This window comes from Pseudorasbora parva, chromosome 8 (assembly GCF_024679245.1).
Source record: "Pseudorasbora parva isolate DD20220531a chromosome 8, ASM2467924v1, whole genome shotgun sequence".
Taxonomy (NCBI): Eukaryota; Metazoa; Chordata; class Actinopteri; order Cypriniformes; family Gobionidae; genus Pseudorasbora; species Pseudorasbora parva.
In genome coordinates this window covers 21,693,440-21,720,249 of record NC_090179.1, presented here as the reverse complement: position 1 = coordinate 21,720,249, position 26,810 = coordinate 21,693,440, and the positions used below count along the sequence as shown (strand labels likewise).

At 35.7% G+C, this 26,810-nt stretch overlaps 1 protein-coding gene across 4 annotated transcripts; it reads right to left on the bottom strand.

Moving 5' to 3' along the window:
- Window positions 1-670: 670 nt before the first annotated feature.
- On the bottom strand, window positions 671-22,117 carry lsr (lipolysis stimulated lipoprotein receptor). Of its 4 annotated transcripts, none has more exons than XM_067450384.1 (11): window positions 21,926-22,117; window positions 19,107-19,433; window positions 18,415-18,534; window positions 17,823-17,879; window positions 11,851-11,997; window positions 11,143-11,334; window positions 11,001-11,051; window positions 10,604-10,717; window positions 9,213-9,492; window positions 8,663-9,128; window positions 671-1,447 (listed from the first exon to the last, which is right to left on the bottom strand). In XM_067450384.1, exons 1-11 carry the CDS (start codon window positions 21,963-21,965, stop codon window positions 1,412-1,414), a joined length of 1,830 nt encoding a protein of 609 aa, XP_067306485.1. In that variant the 5' UTR covers window positions 21,966-22,117; the 3' UTR covers window positions 671-1,411. The 4 variants fall into 4 exon arrangements, with proteins under 4 accessions (XP_067306485.1, XP_067306484.1, XP_067306487.1 ...); XM_067450383.1 differs by having other exon boundaries at window positions 10,589-10,717; window positions 21,926-22,115; XM_067450386.1 differs by lacking the exon at window positions 17,823-17,879 and having other exon boundaries at window positions 21,926-22,116.
- Between the last annotated feature and the right edge of the window lie 4,693 nt (window positions 22,118-26,810).

Here is a 26,810-nt window from a genome sequence, read left to right as displayed (position 1 = left end):
TGTCTGAACTGTGGGGTCACCTGACCTTTTACTGATGGCGTTTCTAAGGTAGTTCTCACCTACCTTCCTTCTATCCGAAGGAATTGCTGCTTTAAGACACCAGATGGATGAAAGCGTTGATGGCTACCTCTCTGCTGTGATCTTGGCAGGCCACCAACAGTGGATTTCAGAAACTACGTTTCATAGAGGCAGTTGTTGGTCCTCCTTCTCCATCTGGGTTAGAAAAGATGCTTTTTTTCTGTTAAACCCACCAGGCAGAACAGTAGGAGCATCTAAAAGCAAGCACTCATTTATATACATGTCGGCTTTTAGTTTGTAAAGACAGAAATGAACAGGACCAATGACATCAAAACAAGCTACCAAAAAGCACAAGCTCTAACTTCAAAGAACAAATAAGTTTAAATTGCAAATGAAATATCTTGGCTCAATGCTAATGAAAGTTATTGTCATGTATATATGGATTCTGTCATTCCTTGTCATTATTGTACATGAATAGTAAACTGCCATCTAGTGGGCACAATTCAGAAATACCAAATAATTATATATAATGTGCCCTATATATGAAATGTTAAATATATATAGATCATATATATATAGGTCATATATATATAGGTCACATTGATCTCTAACAAGACAACAAACCTAAATACAGAGTAGATACATTATACAGTTTTGTAAAATAGAGAAACTTTATTGAAATTGTCATTATAGGACTGTACAAAAAAATAGCAAAATGACAAATGACTGTGTGAACAAATCTCAGATTAAAGTATTAAACATGTATAAAATAAAACCAGCATTAAAAAAGCACACTCAGGGGTATTTCATAGAGGTTCTTGCATTTGTAAATGTGCATACAGTTTTTAAACAAATACATTACATAAAATCACCCACTTGCAGAAACTGCATGCCTCAAAGACAGTAATAGAATTTCAGTCCATACAAAGATCATTTTTTTATGTTACATTCAAATAATTAAAAATCAATACCTGAAAACCTAAACGGCTCTACTGTTCAACCTTTCCAGTGACACAAATTAACATCTATTAAAAATACATTAAAATACAGAAATAGACATATTTGCACAGTAAAAATGTCTGGTAAAACAGTGTCCCAGTTTGTTGAGCATTTGCTGTACAAAAAAAAGTGTTTATGGTAGGTCCAAAAGAAAAGTTTAGAATCTGCCATTTCATGTTCATAAACAAGCCTACATAACGATGAAATAATCTAAACTGTATGGCTATGCAATTATCATCAATAAAAAAGATCCAATAAACATACATGATGTTGGAAACTAAAAATCTTCTCAGCAATGATCGTAAACCACAAACACACACACACACTCATAAGTGTTGTGAAAGAGCAGAGAAAAAGCACACAAACCATTTCCACCCGAGCGTTCACCGCCGTGTCACACCACCAGACTCTCTCTGCTCACAGCTCCATTCTGCCCAAAAAAACACAGCAGAACTTTGTATTATTATCAAACCTATAACATGACTGAATATAAGCATTAATAAAAGCATTCATTGTGACATCATATTCTGAGCTTCACATAACAGTGACAAAGAAAAGACAGAATTGGAAATGGAAAATGTCCAGAAAAATTAGCTAGTTTCAAGCTGGTCCAAAAACCACTATGACCGCCTAAATCAAACACGACCCAATTTTCTTCCAGCAGAATCACTGACTAGCTGAACTCTGAACACGAACGAAATAGCTAACTAGTTAACTAAATAAATACTATTTAGTAAAAAAAAAATGTAGCTGTAAATATCCCTCTCTGTTTTGCATACTTGTTTCTTTCTAGTATCACTGCTCCACCCTGCTTTTTGAATGAATACTTTTTGTATTATTCTGTACCCAGAATTTGTATATTCCTTTCATATAGATTACTTCACATTTGTACTATTCTGAAACAGCAGAGGAAGAAGGGAGGAAGAAGGGAGGAGAACCCCTGTCCCCGTCCCCCCCGTTTATTCAGTAATATGAATTTACTTGAATGCCACCTCATTCTTCTATAAATCTCGTGCATGAAAAACACCACAAAAATAAGTGAATCTCAACATAAAGCCAACTGTGATGCAATCACTGGGATCATTAATATGTACGCCCCCAACATTTGTATTTCAGCCCATGTTCATGTCAAGCGGAACTGATGGAGCCGAATAATCAGTTCTGTAGGTAAACAAGCGTCACGCAAGGATAGCGAAAATGGCAGCTCATGGACACAAATGTCATGTTCCAGGCTGTGCAGGGGACGTGAGGACTTTTCTACCCTTAATACATATAAAAAATGTCAACATTCATGGTTGATGTTTATTATAATCGGATATCGCAACAATTTAATTTAAAATCGTTTGTTTGCTCGGCCCATTTCAAGCAAGCTTCACTCAGCATCTTAAATGGAAGAAAGTGGCAATTACAACTATATTCCAGCAAGCAGTAAGTAGCGATTTTATCCACTTATTGACTGTCTAAACAATTTCTGATTAAATTGAAAGTTTCTTAGAGAAACAGCATTGTTTAGATGACGCAAGATGCTAGTACAGTAACAACAGGAAACTCCAAGTACCATACAAAACTAAATAGTGTGTCTAATGACAAAGGTTAATATTATTTTTATTACAAAATACAACCGTAGATGTCATACTACGTTAGTTTAGTTGCTTACAGATCACTAAATCGATCCTTCTACCTAACGTCACCTTCTCCACCTTATAAGTTAAAACGATAGTCCTTTGACAAGGCTTTTATTCATTTTGTAAAAAAAAATATATTTATATTTTTGAGAATTGAAGTATGATGTTTTTGCATGCTTGTATTTCAGAGAACATCACAGTCACTGCGTAGCCTACATTGTGACTAACGTTATATAAACATGCAATATCGTTGATGAAAAAAGACAAGTCTAAAATGTAGTTTAAAAAATTAAAACTTGAACAAAAAGGTTTTGGTTTTGTCGGGGGTAAAAGAAGAGCGGTCGAGCATTCGTGCTTGCGGTTGCCAGATTTCAGTAATTTAATTCCCCTAATCAGTGCTTTTCTGTGAAAATAACATACTATCCAGTGTTTTACCTAAACCTGTGAAACCTGGCAAGCATATGCATGCAAGCTCTCTCTGTCTCGCGCGCGAGCACGTGGATAATCTGAAAACACCAATAAACAAGTAAGCTGCATTTTATCAATCTCCATTTGAGATGTTCTGCTTAAAGTGTCATTCAGTCGGTCTGTGTTCTGTCAGGACTCACGAGCTGCTTCGCTGAACAACTGCACTTGTGTGAGCTGCTGAAATAATCCAATCAGAGCAGAGCTCAACATTAATATTCATGACCTTTCTAAATAAGGCAAAAACAGAGCATTACATCCTAGGGACAATTTATAGGGTTGTAAATGGACCTGTAAAACTGTATCTGGAAAATTTTGCCCTTAAATAAGCCATACTAGCGTTATAAGCTAATCTGTTTTTAGAGATAAAACTCTTTACATTCGATTTTCATGAAAATGCATTCCAGAGAACAATCTACTCCAGGGGTCGCCAACTGGTGGACTCCGGTCCGGATCCGGACCGCGAGATGCATCCACCCGGACCGCGAAGCCTTTTGACGCAATGAAATAAATAAATGCCAAATGCAGAAAGCGGCACGCAAAACAGAGGCTGAATCAAAATGGAATGGACTGCATTTATATAGCGCTTTTATCCAAAGCGCTTTACATTTTTGCCTCACATTCACCCATTCATACACCGACGGCGATGTCAGCCATGTAAGGCGCCATCCAGCTCGTCGGGAGCAGCTGGGGTTAGGTGTCTTGCTCATGGACACTTCGACACTTGGTCAAGTGGAACCGGGGATTGAACCACCAACCTTCTGGTTTGTAGACAACCTACATGAACCACTGAGCCACTGCCGCCCTAATCAGAAATTGGCCCCTTAACCCTCATTCACTATTCCCTGAGTTAGTCCACTATTACAGTTCTTTTGAAGGAGTGAATGAAAACGAGTGCGTGAAGTCGGACAGCTGTTGTGTGTACATTGGCTGTACACTCGTTGCTGCAGTGCAACGTGATTGAATGAGTGAAAGTGTCCACTGTGGTTTCGGACACCTGGTTTTTGGAATCAGGATTTTTTATGCTTCCATTACATCTTTAAGTTAAACTCAGCTCAGCCTTTTGAGATGTTATTTGAGGTTACTGGTATTTACATTTTTCCACAATTAGTTAGGTAGAGACTATACATGTCAATGAACATAAAATTATGTTATGAGATTTCTGTTTTGTTTTTTAACCAGGAGGGTTTGTGTTCATTGATTGTTACTGTTTATCTCAGTTCAGCAGAAAAAGCACTTTAGTTGCTAGTAATGTTGAAATGAATGAAAAAATGCCTTCATCTCTAAATCTGCACTGAAAATACATACATCATATTTTTTGTCAGACATGGCTACTGGATGAATTTAGATATTTTGTACCAAAGCAACTTAAACAGAACAACCTCAAAATGAAATACATTTTGTGAAGAATTACCTATGTTTGCTTTAACAATATGAAAAGACATGTTTATATAAACAATATAGAACAATAAAGACATTTTTTTAATCTACACTAATTCATGTTGTTAGGTATATAATTGTCCGGACCTTGGCCTGGTGAGGAAGGTTTTTTTCTGGACCCCAAGCTATTTTAGTTGAAGACCCCTGATCTACTCGGTAACCATGTGTTAATTACACCTAGGTTAATTTTTCACCGAAGTTGTCCTTTAATTTAAACTTTGTTACATTTACATTTAATCAATCAATATTTACATTATTGTACCTCATTCTAATGAAATAGCTGTAAGTGCTGTATTACTACTCGCACAGGTCACTTTATTTGACAAATTAAAATTGTGGGTTAATGCAGTGCTGTTTTACTTGGTCAAAACAATTCTACTAAGATATCATTAATAAAAGCTGGATGGCTTATGTTGCTAAATGGTATGCAGATAAATTGACAATATATTGTATGGTGGAGAAAATGCTGTATAAATGCTGTTACTACAAAGAAAGCAAATAAGACACATACCCATTTACACCTGATATTTTAATCAGTCTCTTTTGTCCACTTTCAACCAGTGGACCTTCTGTCCAGATTTCTTCAAGGGGAGGGTCTATGGGTAGGTAAATGTATGAATTTTTTTCCAGAGCTTTAAATCTACTGAATAAAATAAGCGAGCAATTTACATATGAGCACGCCCGAAGACGACAGAAAAAACATACAGAAAGCCACAGCTTTCGCTTCTGCTCCGACAGCCGCAAAACCACAACAAATGCTGTGAGCGTAGCGTGTTAGAAATCAGGAATAATCAGGGATGGATTGGTAATCTGGCATACCGGCCATTTTCCTGGTGGGCCGACGCACTTTGTGGCCCGATACAAGGTTATTTATTTATTTTGCCTAACTGGCCAATCATGTAGCGACCACGGGCCTTTGGTTTGTCTTCTGAATTGACAGGCCAAAACAAGAGACCTTCCCTCCCTTCCCCATTTTTTTCTATTTATTTTTTTTATTTTTTATTTGAGCGCATGGAACTGCAAAAGGTGAATATCCGCACAACGCAGCCGCTGAAGAACCTGCATTTATGCTGCTCGATAAATTACAATTTTGTTCCAATCGTGTGAAATGCGAACATTCAAGGTTCTGTGGTGAATCCACCGAAAACAGCCGCGAGCATGTTGACGAAGTGGAAAACGGCAATACACACAACTACAAACGTTTCACTTTAGCACCACCATAATTTACCTCGCAGCTACTAACAGCGAAGAAATATGGTGTTTTGGAAGAAATGTGTTCATTAAAAATGTTGCTATTATTACTTAAGTTAATATTGTAGAGTATAAATCCCTTTTAAACGAGCTGTTTTTGTATTTTCTACAGGTGTTTACAATTTTCTTTAAATACAAATATAATAGTTTATTATATATGTTTTATATATTTTAGAAACTAGGGCTGAACGATGTTTTAACATTGACATCGCGATGTGCGATAGTCACATCGCCGGAAAATGCGATGTGAAGGGTAGTAGCCCATGGTGCATTAAAGGGTTAGTTCACCCAAAATTAAATTGATGTCATTAATGACTCACCCTAATGTCATTCCACACCCATAAGACCTCCGTTCATCATTGGAACACAGTTTAAGATATTTTATATTTTAGTCCCAGAGCATAATGCAGTCAATGCACACTATACTGTCCATGTCCAGAAAGTTAATAAAAACATCATCAAAGTAGTCCTTATGTGACATCAGTTAGTTGATTAGTCTCTTGAAGCATCAAAAATACATTTTGGTCCAAAAATATCAAAAACTAAGATTTTATTTAGCATTGTCTTCTCCATGTGCCTCCAAAAAGAATCAAACGGTTAATGAATCAGTGAATCGATCAATGATTTGGGTCGCCAATGTCACGGGATCTCAGCAGTTTGGCGCGAACCGAACTGCTGAAATCACGTGATATTGGCGACCCGAATCATTGATATATAATGAACTGACGATAATAAGGGTCGCACTGTTGACGCTCGTGCAGCCTCTCGAGGAGAAATTACAACACTTGAGCGTTTTCCTGAATACCATCACGACTGAAAATGACACTGATTTCATATGACAGTTCCATAAACAACTAATTAACATTCACTTAAAGTCACTTACATTTTAGATGCAATATTTAGTTTTTTTGTTCTATTTCAGCAGCGAAAATCATTCACAGCAGACCCTTAACACGTCTCACTCATAGCAACAAGCGTGAACGATTCAGCGTTTGAATGAATCGTTTGAATGAACGACTAAGTGACTCACTCATACCACCTACTGGAGGTTTAGTTTCATGTTTGCACATACTTTCCAATATTTCTTTTTGTCACTTGTAATGAAGCTTGCTTATTATTGAAATTATTAATATCATGGAATGGTAATTATTGACTTTATCCTGGATTGATTGCTCTCAATATCACAATATATATCGTCGGGGGAAAAAAAATATCGCAATGAAATTTTTTTCCAATATCGTGCCGCCCTATTAGAAACCATATAGCCATGGTAAAGAGGAACCTGTGACTACCATGATCTTATATTTAAATGAAACTGGCCTACAGTTAATTAACAGTCAATAAAACATTTAAGCTGGGATCCCATGAATCAAATTAAGTATGCAGAGTTTTTGAACGCATTCAACCACAATTCGGAAAGCAATTCAGTCAAATGCATTTTCGACTACCTCTGGAAGAGGTCGAAAGTGGACAAGATCTAATTTTTTTTCCCTTCTTTTTTTGCTTTTTTTTAATGCCGTTCCAGCTTCTATGGCTATATTCATGACAAGAGCCAAGTTTAGCTTTTCAAAAATAAAACAAATTAAGAGGTTTAAGATAATTTTTTCTAAAAACATCAAGACTAAATTTGGATTTATTTCAACAGAATAAGACAAGTTTCTCAAAGGGGTAGAAGTATGATAGCGCTTTTTCACTGCATGGTAATGCTTGGTGCGGCCTGGTACGGCTCAGCTTATTGCTTCGCTTTTCTATTGCATGGTACGACTCGGTTCGGCACGGAATAGCTTGGCTCGCTTTGGTTTTCCGCTGCAGTTAGAACCGCTTTAAAGTAGGGCTGACAATGAATATTCTAAATTTGAATATATATTCGAATAGTTAAAAAAAAAAAAAAATTTCGAAGGTGAAATATTTTATTTTTTTTAAACTGGAAAAAACACCGTGGTAGTAGAGGCGTGGCTGTCTACTTTGCGAGGGGGCACGCGCATGGGGATTCAGAGACAGGTCACAGGAGTCACTGCTGAAAGCTGACGCGTCTTGCATGAAAGATGGCAGAAAGTGCAGAGCCCAAATTGACTGCAGCAGAGAAAGCAATTTTAACCCTCCAAAATCTAAAAAGCCATGTCTGGAAGTACTTTGAATTTTGGTCGGTAAGAGGTAAAATTGTTGAGCCGCGAGATAAAGTTATATGCAAGCTATGTAAGATACAGTTAGTATACCATGTCTCATTTTCTTTAACGTTAAATAGAAACATTACTAAAGTGTAGGCTACTGTACTGACTGAAGAGATATTGCATGAATAAAGGATAAATGCACTGCTTCCACTGGTTTGATGATTTACCGTTTTATGTCAAGGAAAAGCTCCATGTTTAGCACAGCACAGCTCACTCGGAGCGCTCAATATGCTGTAAAACTTATATTAATATTATTAATATGGTTCAATCACTGAATGAAGCCTGCTATATTTAGGACAAGAGTAACAACCTTAAATTGCTTGCACAAAACTTGATCAGCACTCAAAGTTTGTTCATTTAAACCGTTATGCCCAGAGATCGTGAGGGTAAGGGCGAGAGAGAGTGAGGTCTGCGCTATGCGGTCTTGGACATTAGTTAATTTACTTGTTTTTGTGTAAGTAATACATTGTCAAATATGTTAAACTTAAATAGACTACCTGTACACATAGTTATGTCTCTTTGTATTAATTTGTCCTGTTATTGAAAAAATGTGCAACCAGACGTCCGAATATTTCGAATATTCATGTTGTTTTTTTTAGAGGGAATATTTGAACATAACATTTTTGGAACGTTTTTGTATATTTTAAATGCAAAACTGCAGCTTTAATAAACACTTTTTAAACCAGCTCTTACCTTTTTTAAGTTGCTCTTTTTGGATGATGGCAAACTGTCACTGTCCTCAGCGTAGGGAGGTGGAAGAGGAGAAAAGTTGCTATGGTTGCCACGGCGATCAGGGTTTCCAGAGGGCGGGGCGAGTGGCAGAGGTGGCGGTCCGCCCTGCGGCCCCCTGTAGCGGTCAGAGCGGTCGCTCTCGCTGTCAAGCCTCTCGCGGCTGCGGCCCCTCTGCTGTTCGCCTAACTTCTTCTTTTCCATGGCCTCTCTCAGGAAGCTGTCATCGTATGCGTCCCGGCCTCCGTGGCCACGATCGCGCTGCAGATCCATCAGGTCATCACGACTACGGCTGCGGCGGCCCTGGAAACCGGCCCCACGGAAGGAGTCTCCACGACGAGGACGAACATCAGGAGAGTAATCACGGCGCCGGCGGTCATCTGCGACACGGTCATATCCTCGTCCACTGCTGCTCCACTCGTCATCCGAACTAGACAGAGTAAACTCATGTTTTAAGAATGACTGAATGCATTCATTTAGCATGATTAATCATTGCCAGGATTAATTCACTCACCCTCTTCTGCCGCCCCCATCTCGGCGAGTGGGTGGATAGTCGTCTCGGTCTCTGTAATTACGTCCAATATCGTCTAAGTGTTCCATGGAGCGTGCACGTCCTCGACTGTCAGCTCCTCGCCTGTTCTCGTCCCGTCGGATGTGCTGAGAGACGCTGCTGATGGTACTCATATTCTCGTCCACATCATCGTACACTGTGGTAAGCTGAGGGGGTCTGGCCCGGCCACGATTTCGAGAGTCTAGGCCGTCGTGAAGTGAGCTCACCTCGCTCATACCATCCACTGGAGGACAGGTGAGAAACAAACAAAGACCACAATGTTTTAATAAACAAAACAATTACAAATAAGTCATCCCCCACACCTGGAAAAAAACAGAGAATCTATAGAAAACAAAATTTAAACATAATGGGTTTCCTTTAGATTGCCTGTGGTCTTCCACACAAACACCCACACACAAGACCAAGACAAAAATTGGTTGATTTGAATGTTGTTCATGGACAAGGAGAGGATCTTGATCCAGGAACATACTACTACCTACTTTAGTCATATTAAAGGGGCTATATGTAAAAAAAATTATGTATCAATCCCTTTTTATTGCCATGTGTGAACAGCTTGTAATGAAACTTGAAAAACAAGACCTTCCCTGACTTCCTAGATCGTCTTTGAAAGCCTGTAGATTTTTTAGAGGACTAAGGAAAATCAAATGGATATGTTGTTACGCAAACTCCTAAAAGCTCCTCTTCCGTTCTATGATGCATGAAACTAATGCTTATAAAATGTTCAGGATGACGCTGAAAGAGCAATTCTGTACTGTAATGTCATTGTGTCATACAAAAAAAAGAGATTAAGTCAAACTATATTTTCACATAGTCGGGTCTATATAATCTACAGTCTCAAACATACTTTATAAGCAAACTATCATAATGACAATGAAGTGTTATTTTAATGACCTCATCTGTTGACATGATGCTAGTGAATTGCAGAGCTGGTGCAAACATTTCCAGATCGCTGCGATCAGATGTTTTCTCACCGCTTTCATTTTTGCTGTGCGTTATTTCGTTATTGAGAGGAAAGCGTGCAGCACATATTTACATATTCATTTAAACGCCACTCTTAGCAGCGTGGACAGTGCCTGGATATTTGTTAACAGTATATCACTACAAAAGGTATTTCCTAAAACGTATTTTTACTTCTAAGCAAAGAAAAAAAAATAATACCAATCAACATTGTGTTCACTTTCAGTCTCTTGTATGTTACATGTACACGTTCACTTAATGCAATTCAGGGTTTCTGAATTCTACATATAGCCCCTTTAAGCACCACTTTGTTAAAACCCAACCCTCAGAGTAAAAGATAGTTGCCCATCTCCAGAACTCACGACGACTGTATTTGCCTGGAGCGTTCCCTGGGCGACTGGGGTCGAGGTTGGCCAGTTCTCGCTCCATATAGTAAAGCACCCGTGTTGGGTTTCCATCTTGGTCTGCCTGAACACGGTATCCACTACGGTCTAAAAAAAACAACAACATTAGCTGTAAAACTGAACATTTGGAAGGTTTAAAAACACTTAAAATAAACATAGAAATAAATAGACTAAAAAAATATGGATTAATAAATGACTACAAAAAACTACTGCATAATAAATATAAAGCAAATAAATTACACATGCTCTGCTATGTACTTTGATGAAGAAATCATTTTTTAATTAAAATATATATATAATATTGTAATGTAATGTAATACAAAATAAATCCAAAAACAAAACTTTGATGTTGTACAGATCTCTCACATACTTCCTCCACCATCGTGGTCTTGCAGCAACGGCACTTGAGATCCATGACCAACTATAATGGGAAGAACAAATTATCAACTAATTACATTAAAAAAAAATATTTTGTTAAACTGCAATATAAGGCAATAAGAGGACAAATCGACCTGAGCTGGCCCCATCGTAGTCTCTACCATAGCCATTGGAAGGAGGACCAGCGACACCCATCGGCATAGGGAGCATGGGTATGCCTGGTGCAGCTCCGCCATAAACTGGCTGTCCGTACATACTTGGGGCATAGACGGTGGCTGCGTAATGACTGGGGACACCAGACTTCACCATTTTACCAGCCTCGTATACTGCAAACATTATTAATATAGTGCAAGTTATTATTTAAAACTATAATGCAATAAAATGTGTTTTTTCTGTGCAAATATTCATGCCTGGTCATTTTTACAATTGATCTCATTACTCAAAAAGCATATGTAATTAATTAGATTAAATTCAATCTACTGACAGCAATATAAAATGTTGAACACTTCTGTTATTTCTTATTATTATTGTTAGCTGAAAGTAAAACTTTTGAAAATAACTAAAGATAATTAGAGAGACAACTGAGATTGAAGCATTAAACTTAAATAAAAGAAACAAACTAAACTAAAGCTAAAACTAAAAATGAAATAATTATACCTAAATAGTAAATAAAAATATAAAAGCTATATAAAGACTATAACAGTATATAAAAATACAAAAATAACACTAACCACTTCATCATTTTTACTGCTTTTACATTCATTCATTGATTTACTTTAACCTTCCTAAATGAGAAACAGGCCATTTCTGGCTAAAGGAGGAAGTGGAAGTGAAGGACTCACAGGCTCGGGGACAGCAGCAGCGCTCCGGGCAGCAGGGGCAGCTGACGTAACAGCAGCAGGTGTGAGGGCAACACTGACACCAGCAGATACCAATCAGGAGCAACAGCAACAAGAAGCCCAGGACCACCAACAACACTAACAACCAGTCTGAAGAACAACAAAAGAAAAATTGCTTGCTTCAGATACTAAACAGAGGACTCAGGGAATCAAACAAAAAAGCAACCCGTGTAAATCCAATATTTGTTTCATTTCCGTTTCATGAGAAGACTACCCAGAAGTCATAAAAGTGGGATATAATAGGAGTATTACTCACTAATAATAAATAAATAAATAAACAAACAAATAAATAGTACTGTGCAAAAGTCTAGGCACGGTAGTATTTTCACCCCCCAAAAAATGGTTAAGCCGGGTAGTTATATATTTTGCTGTAACGTGTCAGTAGGATATTCTAGTTTACATTCCCAAACATTCCTTTTGCCATTAATTGTAATACTCCAGTGACATTTTTGAATGCACAAGAATTCTGACAACATCCAGTATGATCTGATCTCACCATCATCGAGTCCGTCTGTGATTACATGAAGAAAGAGGAAAAAAAGGAGACTAAATCCAGAAGAACTGTGGCAACATCCCTAAACACTTGAAAAACCTTACAGCAAAGCTACAAAGCTGAGAAAAGTTTTAGGCCCTTGTAAAAAGACTGTAAAGTTGCTTTCAAAAAATAATGTCATGAAAAGATTTTAAATCAAATAATTATTTGGTGTGACCACCCTTTGCGCTTTAAACAGCTTTTGTCCAGGTACAAAAAATGTTTGGAAATGTAAACTGATACTTCATACTGACACACTACAACAAAAGATTAAAAAAACAAAAAAACATTTGGGTGGGGTATTAAAGTACCTAAGATTTTTGCACAGTACTATATATACATATATATTATATATAGTTTACACACTTTTATTTTGGTATGTAATAAGATGGATGCTTTTAACTTCATGTGCGCACATGTCTGTCAGTTCATGCTGCTGGCAAGAAAAGAAGAAAAAAAAAAAAAAAAAAAAGAAGAAGTATTTGACGCACATAAAGAAAAACCAGCCGGGCAGGTTTTGCCTCACAATACTCTGCCAGGGCTTGATTCCAGTATGCACCATAACAACATCCTACATGCACAGACACAACATGACTCATGTGCAGATCTTAGGAAGTATTCCACAATCTGACAGAGAACAAAAACTATCAAAATCAAATACAAGTTCATTATTTGTTCAGTTAGAATATCCATATCATCTCCATCAAATTACAGAGGATTGTGCAAATCCAAGAAGGCAATAATGTACATTCAGTTATCTAACTTTAAATTACCCCACTTATTCCATAGCTACTTACCAAATTAATAAATGAATGAATGTTTAATATTGAATATTGAACCAACTGAAATATGTTGGTTGATTACATGAGAAGAAAAGGGTTGTGGAGTGATAAGACAGATATGAAACTAGATATGAAACTGTTGCCAGGGGCAACTGTCATTATGAAAAAATATTTAACCACAGAATGCCGCCAATCAGAAGAGAGAATTCAAATAAGACAAATAATAATAATTAGTAACTGACCTCAGTCAAAGTAGACAACATCCTTAAAAGGTACACTATGAAACCTTTTTTGTTCAAAATGAACAAAATTCAATACATCAATCGTTCTTCCAAAACTTGTTTTGTCTAACTCTCTGATTCACTATGGTAAGCCTACTATAAGTGTTTATATATTAGACCTGTCATGATGGTTTTCTGGAAATATCTGTAAATAGAGAAAAGTTGCTTCGGCTACTTTGATGCGTGTATGGTGTGGGAATGGCATAGATTAGTTGTCACAAGCGTAAAAGACATGGAGCATCTAAATCTCCAACCTCTGGGGAAATCACCCATTTAAAAAAAAACTGCAAACAGAGGAGAGTGTGCTGACAAAAAAAGAATGTGACAGCTCTTAAAACAACCAACATTGACTTGGCATTTTGGAAATGGTGAGAGAAATGAGAAATTTGAAATGCACAAGCATTAGGAATGGCGAAAACTAAACATTTTCTTGACCGGCCACCGAGCCTCATTAGCTGGTTGAAACCGGTTAACGGATTCGTTTAAAATATGCTGCGCTATTTGAAATAACAGCCGCGAGCCACGCCTGCAATTTCGCAACTCTGTCGCATCACTCTGCCTGCCGCTCTCACACACACACTGTCCCGGTGCTGCCGCCTCCCTTCCACTCACGTCACTTTTTAAAAATTCTCTACAGCATGTAACATGAGTCCCACAAACGCGGTGCCGAGGAGCTTGTTTGTAATCGACAAACAAATGGCTCCTTAGTTTCGAAATGGTTTGGGTACAAGGTGATCGCGTTGTAAATAAAGGCGTTTGTCCAGCGTTAGAAGCTCATTTGAAACATTGCCGCGGCTCGTTTAAGAAAATGACAGCTCCAAAGAGACGCCGCTTTAGTTCGAGGTAGTACTAACAATAATAAAGAAAGATGATGATCAACACCTTATGTGTTACCACTGAAATATAGATAATATATAATAATATATTTCCAAATGTAAGCCCATCTTATGCAGAATGCTCCATACTGTCGTCTGTCCTGGCTCTAACCTTGAGTGTTTACTTTTTGCAAACCTTGTGAGTGCGCAAACCCAAACGCTGTGACCTCGCGCCAAATGTTTTTATTTGTTTATTAAGTACAAACGGGCGAGTTATGAAAAATTGAGTGAGGGATTTGTTCACTACACACAAAAAGATTTTGTAATGAGATGGCTAACTGTAGTAGCGTTTAGTCCACTGTCTATAATAGCCTAATTTAGAGATTTTTTTTTAACCGACAACTTTGATCGGTTAACGTTGATACGGTCAACTATCGGTCATCTGTTAACCCTTTAGGCGCCAGAGGTTTTTTCCTAAAACGTTCGATTTTGACATCTTAATTTCAAAAGGCTATATCTTAAAAGTGATAAAAGATGGAAACTTTCTGTAAATTAGAGAAATATTAAGGAGGACCATAAGTTTATGTACATTACATTTTCCCATCTGATTTGCATATTATGACGTCATAACATGGGGGCAATCTTGGATTATAGAATTTTCATGAAAAGCCAAATGTTTAAATGATAAATGCAGCACTTCTTTCCCCCCAAAATGTCCCTCACCTTATGTGTGCTATATTGCACAATACTGATTGTTTAGGTAAATAGTAAATAGTAAACAAACTGTGTAAATCATTACTAATAAATGGTAGAAACAACCCGAATGCATGTAGCGGTTTGCCTTTTGCTGTAGAGATTTTCCATTTACTACATACAGTAAGCACTCTGAGTCCATATATAGGGCACATATATATTATATATTATATATTATGCATAATAGCCCTCTGCCCCGTGTCACAGCGCGTCTACTCGCGTCCAGATCTGCCTCACGCGCCGCAGAGTCTGCACAGCGTCTGGACCACTGTTATTGTCATTTTGACTCCCCACCCTGCCTCCACGTTGCCCTCGAACTTGCTTATGAATACTTCGACCTCTTCTAACATACCCAGTGGCGTTAGATAAAGTCTCCACCACAATACTGTCGCCGCGATCGCGGAGATGCGCGCGGTGAGAAGACGCGCGCTTCATGGTGAGCGCGGCAAAAATCTCCCGCGGCCGCCGCGTTCTCAACACTAACACACCTGCTAACTTCGCGATGAACACTGGGACCCCGGGAAACATTGTTCCCACCACTGACATTGGGCAAAGGACCATCTACATTGGGCAAATGATTCACCATTTGTGCTTAGTGTAACGTTAGGGTTAGTTTCACTTTCAGAATCACCGTCATCCCATATTTCCCTTCAGAATCAGGGTCCGCGAATAGAAGCCCCAACACTTCATTGTGGGTAAGCTTTATTGATGCCATTAGAAAATAATTATAGTAATAAAAATCTAATGAAAATACTCGCTGACGTTGACAATGCTCTGATAAAACAGCTCACTCGCACGTCAGCTCCGCTTTTGTTTACACTGATTCAATGCGCTCTTGCTCGCATATTTTGTATAGAATCATGATGTTTGTATGAGTCAGGGATGAAGTACGACATGTCTACCATCTAGTGGAGGGGAGGTTGATTGAAATTTGACACCCTATTTGACAAAATCGGCCGTTTTATTCAGTGACGCATCTTGTCGAGTAAACTCGACCGTGGCGCCAAGAGGGTTAACATCCCTAAAAAGCATCATCGAGATAGCATTTTTATTACTCAGTAATCAAAATTGTAATAAAATTCTTATGTGAGCATGCACGATTTCTAAAATTGCAGAAAGCGTGATTTTTCCACCAGCCCAAGATAAGGACAAAAAAAAAAAAAAATCTATATCTGTGGTTTGGGAACATTTTAAATACAGATGAGATGATGTAACACGTGAGACTTACTGAATCTCCTCATCAAAACAATACAGTTAGTCTACGGTTCAATACATAACTCGGTTGTTAACCCAGGTTTTTCGGTTCGGTTCGTTTTTTTTAGTATTCTATTCTTAGGCGACAGTAACAGAAAAGGATTAAGGGTTTTATTGTAATACTCTTTCTTTATTTCACTTAAAAGACTTGAAAACCCTTACTTAAACTTGAAACCTTGTACACATTCCTAGTGTATTGTATAATATAAAATAAATATATATAAAGATTTACAGTGGCAGCTCAGAGATGTTTTGAATTTGAATAAATAAATGTAGGCTTAAATTAAAACAACATAGTCTTCCATATACAATTTTTATTTTTATTAAAATCATTTTAGAGGTGAACTGTCCCTTTAAGGACAGCGTGTTCACTATAGGCTGCGCTGCTGTCCATTGAAGACCTGCTCGCATCTCATAGACGCACGCAATTGTACTTTCACTTTAGACATAACCGACTGCGTTTATGTTAACCTTGTGTGTATTTGACAGTATTAGCGCAGTAAGACTGTCCAGTAATCACGTGTGTTTGACAGACGTTTAGTGCGCATGCTCAATGCAAAACAGTGCATAAGCACGCAAATGAAATGTTTAACCGGCAAGGTTTAACACCCCCTAACTTTAGAGCATATGATTGGATATTTGCTCATATCAGTGCATAGACTCACAGGCACACTCAAACAGAGCCGAAATAAACCGAGATAAATATTTCAAACGGAGAGAAATGGAAACAATTAATTAAATGCAAAACCAAGCAGCAAGAAATTCACCAGCACGTATTGAACCATGAATGCCATACCATACCATACCGAACGGTTCAATATCATATTGGAGTATTGTGGCCTCCCTAGTCTGCACAATAGTAAAAATCGTGATGGCTGACAACTTTTTTTAAAAAACATTGGCGGGAAAGAGTTACTTGTATGGACTAACTTTTTTTTGAGGAACTTTGTTTATAAAAGGTTATTATGTTATTATTAGGCTTATTGGTTATTGGAATGACCAATTGAACCTATTGACTCAAGACAAGTCGGTTGCAAAACTTCATTCAAAAAATATATTTAAACGACAACGTCACATAATTAAAGATATGTTGCCCGCAAATATTGGCTAAGAGGCTCCCAAAAAAATATATACACTGTATATGTGTACAGAAATTGTTACACACAGTTCTACTTTCCATCTTAACTGGTTATATCTTATAAGTGTAAGTGTATCTTTACTCGGACACATTTAAACACAAGGTTGTGGGTTTATTTAATATGCTGTACTATTCTAAAATCTCATTTTCAATGTTTTAGCAGCTGGGCACTCTAACATTTAGGGACAAAGTGACACACATTGAACAAACAAAGTTTTGAGGTACAGAAAAACTGTGTATGCATCAAACTATTCTAAGATCTATAGTTTCTAGCCTAAGGCTGCAGTGAATAAGACCTGACTGTGGCTGGTGAAGGATTCAAGTACAGCTCCAAACTCTAGAGAGAAGCACTTATTCTACCTTCCATGATCAGTAAATCAATGCCAGGCAGCAGGTCTGTAGTATTTGACTTTCTCTCTGTGAAAGAAAGACAAAGCCATAATTACTGAAAAAGGCCCTTTCGGCATAGGCCCTAGGAGAGAAAAAAAAATTGCCTTCCAGTTACGTACTACTACTGTTATTTCTCTAACTCTTCTCTAACTAGTAGTATTATGATTTATCAATAAATTATTGTTTTTTATATATATAACATTAAAGAAATGCTCTTGAATCCTTCACAAGCAAACCAGTGACCTTCCTACTATTAAATTGTATTTTTGATTAAATAAATGCAGGCTTGATAAGCAGAAGAAACTTCTTTCAAAAACATTACAAATAGTAATCTGTCCAAACTTTTTTTTTTAAAGTTAATAAAATAAAGTAAAATAATCCGGGGGAAAAACAACAAACAACAACTTCCAAGGTATCACCTAACAAGGCCCTAATTCCTCACATGCACAAAAATCTGTTAAACAAAACAAAATTTGAACGAATCAACAAGTGTGCAATGTATGTGTTTATGCAATTGTTTGGGTGTCATTATGAGATTGATTGTCAGAAGGTAAACACTTACCAAGCACAATGAGCTCTGTAAAACACTCGCCATTCCCTGAAAGGTCCTGGGCTGAGGCGACCGTACAGACATACACACCGCTGTCTCCCCAAGCGGTCTGAGCAATGTTAAGATCTGCTTCTGTATATTGAAAAGGAAAAAAAGTAAGAATAGCAGAGGTGTCAGAGTTGCTTAAATTATATCATAAAGGTGCATATATTAAATCTTAGCAGATAAAATATAGCTAGGCTAAATGCCACACTTGTGGTTACATCACTTGTCCACCGCAGCATCGCCCTCACCGTAGGATTTTTTTTAATGTATTTTTATTGTTAGTATAATCATTTCTGATTTAAAAAAATAAAAAATAAAAAAATAATTATGCACCCGAATTGGCAAATTAGTTTGAATGCCACACAGGCATTCATAACAGCGTGCAGAGCGAGAGGAGCAAAGCCTTTTAAAGTCCCTTAAAGAATCACAACTCTAGTCTTCAGGGTCACGTGATCCTTCAGAAATCATTCTAATACGGTGATTTGCTGTTCAAGAAAAATTTATGATTATTATCAATATTTTGTAATTTTTGATGAATAGAAAGTTCAAAAGAACAGTATTTATCTAAAATAGAAAGCTTTTTATATAATTTATATATATGATTGATAATAAAATGAATAAAATAAATTAAATTAAAAGACTCATCTAAGATGACTTACTATCGGTGATGCTGACCTGACGGCCCTGGTACTCGCTCCCAAGTGTGACTGCATTTTGTTTCGAAGCCACTATGCGAACGGTCCTGAGACTGTCTGCACACTCTATGTTGGGGTTGTAGTTTGGGTTGGTATTTGAGATGGCATTGTCAGCACTGCTGGGGTTTAGAGCAGCTTGGATCGGGTCTCTGCAGTAGGACTTGTACTTCCAGGTGATCAGTGGAGGGGATGTAGCTGAGGTACTGAAACCACAGCGGAGTGTGACCGGCTGGAATAATATGACCACATAGCGTGGGTTATTGCAGATCACATTGATGGCTGTGGTGAAGCCTGTGGGAGAGGAGACACATTTGAATATAACAGTACCCACAAATAGATGAAACAGGGAGGTTTAAGACATTCCCATTAACTTGGAAAGGAACTATTAAAATATAGATCAAATACCATACAAATTGGAAAAAAAATTAAAGGATTGAAAGTCCTTTCAGGCAATAACAAAGACTCAAGCTATGTCAAAAGGCAGTACATTAAAAGCGCCTCTCTTATGAAAAGTCTTAAGACATCAAAGAGACTTTCTGTCAAAAATCTTTAAAAAAACAAGGAAACAAAGACTCAGGTAAACCACATGGAAATGACTGGGATTGTGTCAATGAAAATGCAAAACTCATCTTTAATGTGTTAAAAAAATGAAGTGACTTCTCTTGGACACAGATCTATTGAAAATGTTTTGAATACACAGGAAGCAAGTGACCCTATTGAAATAATCCTTCAAAGCAGTTTAACTTGCAACAAATGTTTAAAGACAAATCTTTAGTATTTTTAAAATGTATATGGGTTAAAACTACAAACAAGTTACATCTGCTACAACTCTGGAAATTATTAATTTTGACAGGAACCTATATTAATTTAAATTGTATTATAATTGGTGACTTCCTAAAAACCTTTGAAGAAGAAAATCTCATGAGATCTCAAGGGGAATTTATGGTTTTCACATGTGATCACATTGGAATAAACATGTGAAGTCCAATGTGTAAATGTGTAAATGTTCCAAAAGCACAAATTTTCCATGTGCAAAACATGTTTCACATGTGACCCACATATTTCATATCTTTTAACATGCTTTTACATGTGAAATTTCATATGTACATAATCACATGCATGTGGTAATGTTTTTGAACATGTAAAATTCATGTATTTTCTGTAAGGATGGTAAAAGGGTTAGTTCACCCAAAAATAAAATTTCTGTCATTCACATCACTCTCCCTCATGTCCAAAACCCATAAGACCTTCATTCATCTTCTGAACACATCTGAGAGCTCTCTGACCTCATGCATAGACAGCAATTTAATGACCACTTTCAAGGCCCAGAAAGGTAGTAAAACACTGTTAAAATAGTCCATTGACTCCAGTGGCTCAACTTTAATTTCATGGAGTGACAAGAATACTTCTTGTGCGCAAAAAAAAAAAATATAACTTAAAAATTTAACTTTTTAAAAAAGTTTTTAAAGTTTAAAAATAACTTTATTCAACAATTTATTCTCTTCCCTGCCAGTCTCCTACGCAGTTTATGTTGTTACAGCAGTGCAGCACTTTCTATTTCTACATCAGAACGCCAGCTCACCATTGGCTGATGCTGTTCATGCAAAAACAACAAAGCAGCATACGTGTGATGCTGATGCAGGAGTTAGCCAATGGTGAACCGGCATTCTGATGTAGCGCTAGGAAGCGGATGATAAGAAATTGTTGAATAGTTATTTATTGTTTGTTTTTTGCACACAAACATTTTACCGGTGTCTTTCCTACCTTTCTGGGCCTTTTAAGATTTCATCAAAAAATATCTCAAATTGGGTTATAAAGATTAAAGGTGGTCTTATGGAATTGAAACGACAAGAGGGTGAGTAATTAATGACATCATTTTTGGGTGAATTAACTCTAAGGTTATTATTAGCATTACTTCCTACACATGATGTACATGTACATGTACAACTACAATGTGACATTGATTCCATGCCTCACTATTACATTCCTGTTGTTAGTCATCCTCTGATAGTTATTAAATAAAGAAAACCCTTGCCATACAGTTCAATAAACAATAGCCTTTCACAAAAGCTATAATTAAGCAGTCTCTTCATGCTCAACTGTTTAATGATACCTTTAAACGGACAGATGGATGGCCTTTTAACAGCCATTCACTCCAAATGGTCATTTAAGCAATGCTTGGGATATACAAAGGGTATACAAGTTTTCACATAGGTGACATCACATCGGGTAGGAAGTTACGGTTTTCAAAAGATTATCAGAGGATGTGACTCATATGCGTCGACCGAAACTATTTCAATGTGAAGGGGACATATGACCAACTCCCACACACTACTCATTCCATGAACAACAAACACTTAAGAAAATTCAAATAAGACCAAAGTGAAACCATCGCACAATATGTGTACATACCTGAGGTATATTTCAAAATGGATGTGCACACATAATATCTTATCTTTAGATCGATTTTTATTAGTATGTAGTAGGCTAATGTGATTAAACGTTGGAAACAAATAATGCATATTATATAATAATGCATGATTTTAGCACATAATGATTATTATAGTATTTGGCAACTTAATTATGAGACAAATCCTGTAGGCTAACACGTTACGTTAAAAATGGTCCATGGCCTACATGAGATATAATACTGTAATAAACTCATAATCTATTGATTTTTTTCCTTAGATACAAGTAGATACAAATCTACTAATCTACTAAGAAGTGAAAACAGTAAAGCATAAACTGTCACATCTTAAGTGAAGAAGAAATAACGCACTTACCTGTGAACAAAAAGAGGGCAAAGATTATACCCTGCCGCATATTTTATCTTTTAAAACACACCCAACATTAAATTCCTCAAAAGGAGGTAAAGAAAGTCCAAGTTGGTGTCGATAATGCAGCTGTGTTTTTCTCAGGCAGGTGCGTCCTCCATTTCCTCGTGAAGCGAGGTATGAAAGTGTAACCCGAAACTCAGGTGAGATCGGCGGCCTACTGCAAACACAATTCTCGTAAAATCATAGGGGTCCACCAGAGAACAATAGATTGCATGTGTACAAATAAGGACTTTTATACATTTCTTTTGCTACTTAAACAATCGGACACAATTTTGAAGAACAATATTTCGTGACTGTAGATCCGGTTTGAGGAGATAAAATAAAAACGTTTAATAATACAACGCCCAGTAATCCACCTTTGAGAGAAATGGTTTAGTCCACTGACAATCTAGGCTACAGTATGAAGGCCATGGGTTAATAATCGCCGCGGTTAGAGGTTTTGGTGTATTTTGAGATGACGTAGAGAAATTAGCATTTAAAATACAATACATAAAAACAATAATAATAGCCTATATATATATATATATATATATATATATATATATATATATATATATATATATATATATATATATATATATATATATATATATATATATATATATATATATATATATATATATTTGTTACTACTTTTTTAAGTTAAACCAACATTTTTTTTACAGTATATATATATATATATATATATATATATATATATATATATATATATATATATATATATATATATATATATATATATATATGTTTATATATATATGTATGTTTATATATATGTTTATATATATATATATATATATATATATATATATATATATATATATATATATATATATATATATATATATATATATATATATATATATATATATATATATATATATATATATACTGTAAAAAAAATGTTGGTTTAACTTAAAAAAGTAGTAACAAATATATATATATATATATATATATATATATATATATATATATATATATATATATATAATATAGGCTATTATTATTATTTTTATGTATTGTATTTTAAATGCTAATTTCTCTACGTCATTGTGTTTTATTTCTGATGATGCAGTGAAACATGCCCAATTGTGCTATTTTCATGATTTATCAAATTTTTTATGTGGTTCAGATCTGGTATCTGAACCACATAAAAAAATTGATAAATCATGAAAATAGCACAATTGTATCTGAACCACATAAAAAATTTGATAAATCATGAAAATAGCACAATTGGGCATGTTTCACTGCATCATCAGAAATAAAACACAATTACCCATTATGCTTACAAAATCTTTTAATAATCTTTTAATAAAGGTTGTTGAATCTCGAAAAAAAATTCATTGTATTAACTCAAAATTTTAATTTCAATGAACTCAAAATTTTAAGGCAACCAGTTACCTTTTTTCTAAATAATTTTTACAGTGTATATGTGCCACAGATAATAATGCCACAAGGGTGTAACTGGTTTAAGAAGTGGAGTGGACACAAAATGGGGGGAAATGTTGGATTTGAATCACATTTTCTGCATGTCATACATTTAGGGACTATATATGGTAATTCAAAATCCAGAAATTAATTACATTGATTATAATGATAAATTCTGCCAAAAACAATAGTAGGCTATGTATAAGAAAAATATGTCGTACTTTCTTGTTTAATAGGGGCCTATCGCCAAGACTTGAAAATAAAGTAATAAAATAAAGTAAATAAATGTTTTATGTGTGAATACAATTTAAAAAATGACTTTCCCTTCAAATGAGAAAATGAGTTTCCACTGTTAAACAAACTTTTATATAAAACTAACGCTGTTCCGAGCCAGCTCCACCTGATATGAAAACGACCATTTTGAGTTATGATCATTTTGAGTCTAATATTAAACTAGCAACTGCAGAGTCTGCTTGACATTGCTGACAGAAAATGCTGCGGTTTAAAGTGGACTCGTTTTGGTACAGACAGAATGTTCTACATTAAATATTTAGCTAACAGTCACGTTAGCTATCAACAGTCAACATTATCTCAGTCAGCGTTAGTCTAACATCAACAGGTGTAGACAGTCAGAAAATATGATTATCCTGGCCTAAACTGATTTACGTAATCAACCAACGTACATCACGTTTTATTTATTTTAATCTATGATGCCATTAAATTCACATGTTGCTGTTTCTGGTGTAAATTATGCCCATGATGTTCCATGTGCTTGACATTTATAGGCAACCAGAGAGTGAAGTAGACATTACCCCATGTTAGCTTTGTTTCAAGCATAATTTTAGCCAACATGTCATTCTGGAACAATAAATAGATAAAGATAATAGATAGTTCAACAGTGAACAGGAAATATGTTTATTGTTGAGTGGTCGCAGAAAGACATGTCAACTGATGTAGTTAACTAATATTTAACAATGAAACCTTATTGTAAAGTGTTACCATATAATTTTGGTCTTGGGAAATATTTTGAGCCATGATGCTTTTTGTGGTTGGGTCTTTAAAGAGTAGGCTAAATGCTCTAACAAAATTTTAAAGAATTGTTTATTACAAAAATGTTTTCCAGGACCTTAGAGATCTTATATATTATGAGAGTCATTATGAGATGAAAGAAGTGTGTAAAATTAGGACCAAGTTCCTTTAATTTACCTTTTTACACTAAATATAAAGTGGTGTAGGCTACTTTAAAAAATGTTATACCCTGCAAAATAATTAATTAATGTGGGTTAATTAATGTGGGTTTCAAATTTATGCCAAATATGCAAGTTAGAGATAGAAATGGTTGAATTAACTTCAGTGTAATTCAGTAAACACATTCTGGAATGATGTGTTCAGCTAGATGCAACAAAAAATACCTGAAGGACTGATACTGTCATGGGGAATTGTTCAAATCTGTCTGTTAGGCTAATTATGGTTTTATTATGCTAATAAATGGTACCTCGTGTAATAAATGATTTGTTGCTTTTATACTGAAATAGTGACAAATGTGCATTTTTCATTTCCCCCACTATTATTGTTTTTTAAAGTGGAATTTCGAATATATTTGGAGGGCACCAAGTCCCAAAGCAATGTACAAGTATTCTTTATTTGAAGATGTTTTGTTTGGTATGGTGCATATATTATGTGATGTGATATTTGAATGTAATCTCTGTCTTTATAAATCTTTGAGTTATGACTCCTTTTCTGTTAACAAGTATATGAATAAAAAAAAAAATCTGGACGCAAAAAATGTTAGCTTTGGGCTCCATTCTGTCAATGCTCAATTGTGAGTTCATTTTAGACTAGGAATGACATATCAAATCAGTTTCAAAAATATATAATTGTACAACCAAATGTCTTTTCTTTTTCGTTCATTTTTAATTTTGTAAATTCATTAACACAAAACTCTGTCTGTTATGCATAAATGACAAAGTCTTTTAGGGTATACATATTTTCTGTGTATCTGCAGTGTGTTGTTCATTACTGTCAGGCACTATCATTGCCATTTGATTTAGGTAGATGTTATTACATTTTATAGAAGACAGCGAGGCAAAAAACTGTACCTTTTCCAGAATGTATTGATGTCACAGTGCATCAGAAAAAGGTTGTATAAGAAAGAAAAACAGTGAAGATCAATGAAGATAGAAGAAGTGAGGGTGAAGGCAGAGATGAAGAATATAAGTCATAGGTTGTTGTGGAAGTCAGGCATTTTGGTACAATATCCTATGCCAGTTCGGAAGATGGGATCCACACTACAACCAGAGGTCAGAAAAGATGACACTGCCTATTGGCTTGTTGGTTGTCACTTGTGTTGCAATCATTGATTTGGAATTCCAAGAAAGAAACAATTTTAAAGATCATTTTAATGCTTTTTTGTTTGTTTTAAACACTAAGACATGATTTCACTACTTTCCACGCAGTAAAATTGCATCTGGATTTGGGTTAAGCTTTTGACATGTTCAAATGTCCAAATGAAATACAGCATCACAAGATGAAATGGAATATTAACAAAGCTTTTTAATGGTTTTTGAATCGAAGACCTTTTCACTATACTTTAAGATAGTGAAAATGCATTTCACACAATTTGCCAAAAATGATTTACCCTAGGACAAAGTCAGTTATAAATGATGCCAACCTAAAAAGATCAAAGGTCAGATAATAAACAGATTTTGGCAAATGATTTTAGCATTAAATATTATGTAAAATACAAAGTAATTTTTTTTCTAGCTGTGATTTCATATTTTGTCCTATAGAGGGTTAACCTCGAAACTGCTTTGATATTTTATTTTGTTGGTAAACACAGAAGAAATCATTCATCATGTTTCTAGGATAAACTTTGATCCTCTTCTGTTTCGTGGCGATATCGCACATTAATAGGGAACACCGTATACATCTGTCAGCAACATGCTGCTAGTTGTTCCACTTTTTCTAAAGTGACAGTGTTGGTTTATTATTGAAAGTCACTTACATATTATATTACTATATATTTGTAAATTATATAATATTATAAATATCATATGTAGGCAAAATTATAACTTCATTTTTTTTGTGTAAGTATAGCCCATGTCACTTTTTTGTACATTATGTTGTCTGATGATATATTTGCAGAGCTTGAAACATCGGAAACCATTTTGAGAAGTATTAACCACATGCCTTCTTGGTGGTTGGACACTTTTTTTCTTATTCTGATTGCATAAACAACTTAACAATAAGTAATTTATGGTTTTCTTCTTTTTTGTATTAAAAAATAGATATATGCATCCTTTATAGGCCTACTTGCCCAACCATTCTTTCTTTCTAAGTAAAACGTTTAAGATGCAAACAGTAGGAGTAAATGAGCACATCTGGATTCTAACAGGAAATGAGA

Coding starts and splice junctions, on each gene's coding strand:
- lsr (XM_067450383.1), bottom strand. CDS start 21,965: ATGCGGCAGGGTATAATCTTTGCCCTCTTTTTGTTCACAG. Junction 11,052..11,142: donor CTACGATGGGGCCAGCTCAG/GTCGATTTGTCC, acceptor TTCCCATTATAG/TTGGTCATGGATCTCAAGTG. Junction 10,718..11,000: donor AGACCACGATGGTGGAGGAA/GTATGTGAGAGA, acceptor TGTTTTTTTTAG/ACCGTAGTGGATACCGTGTT.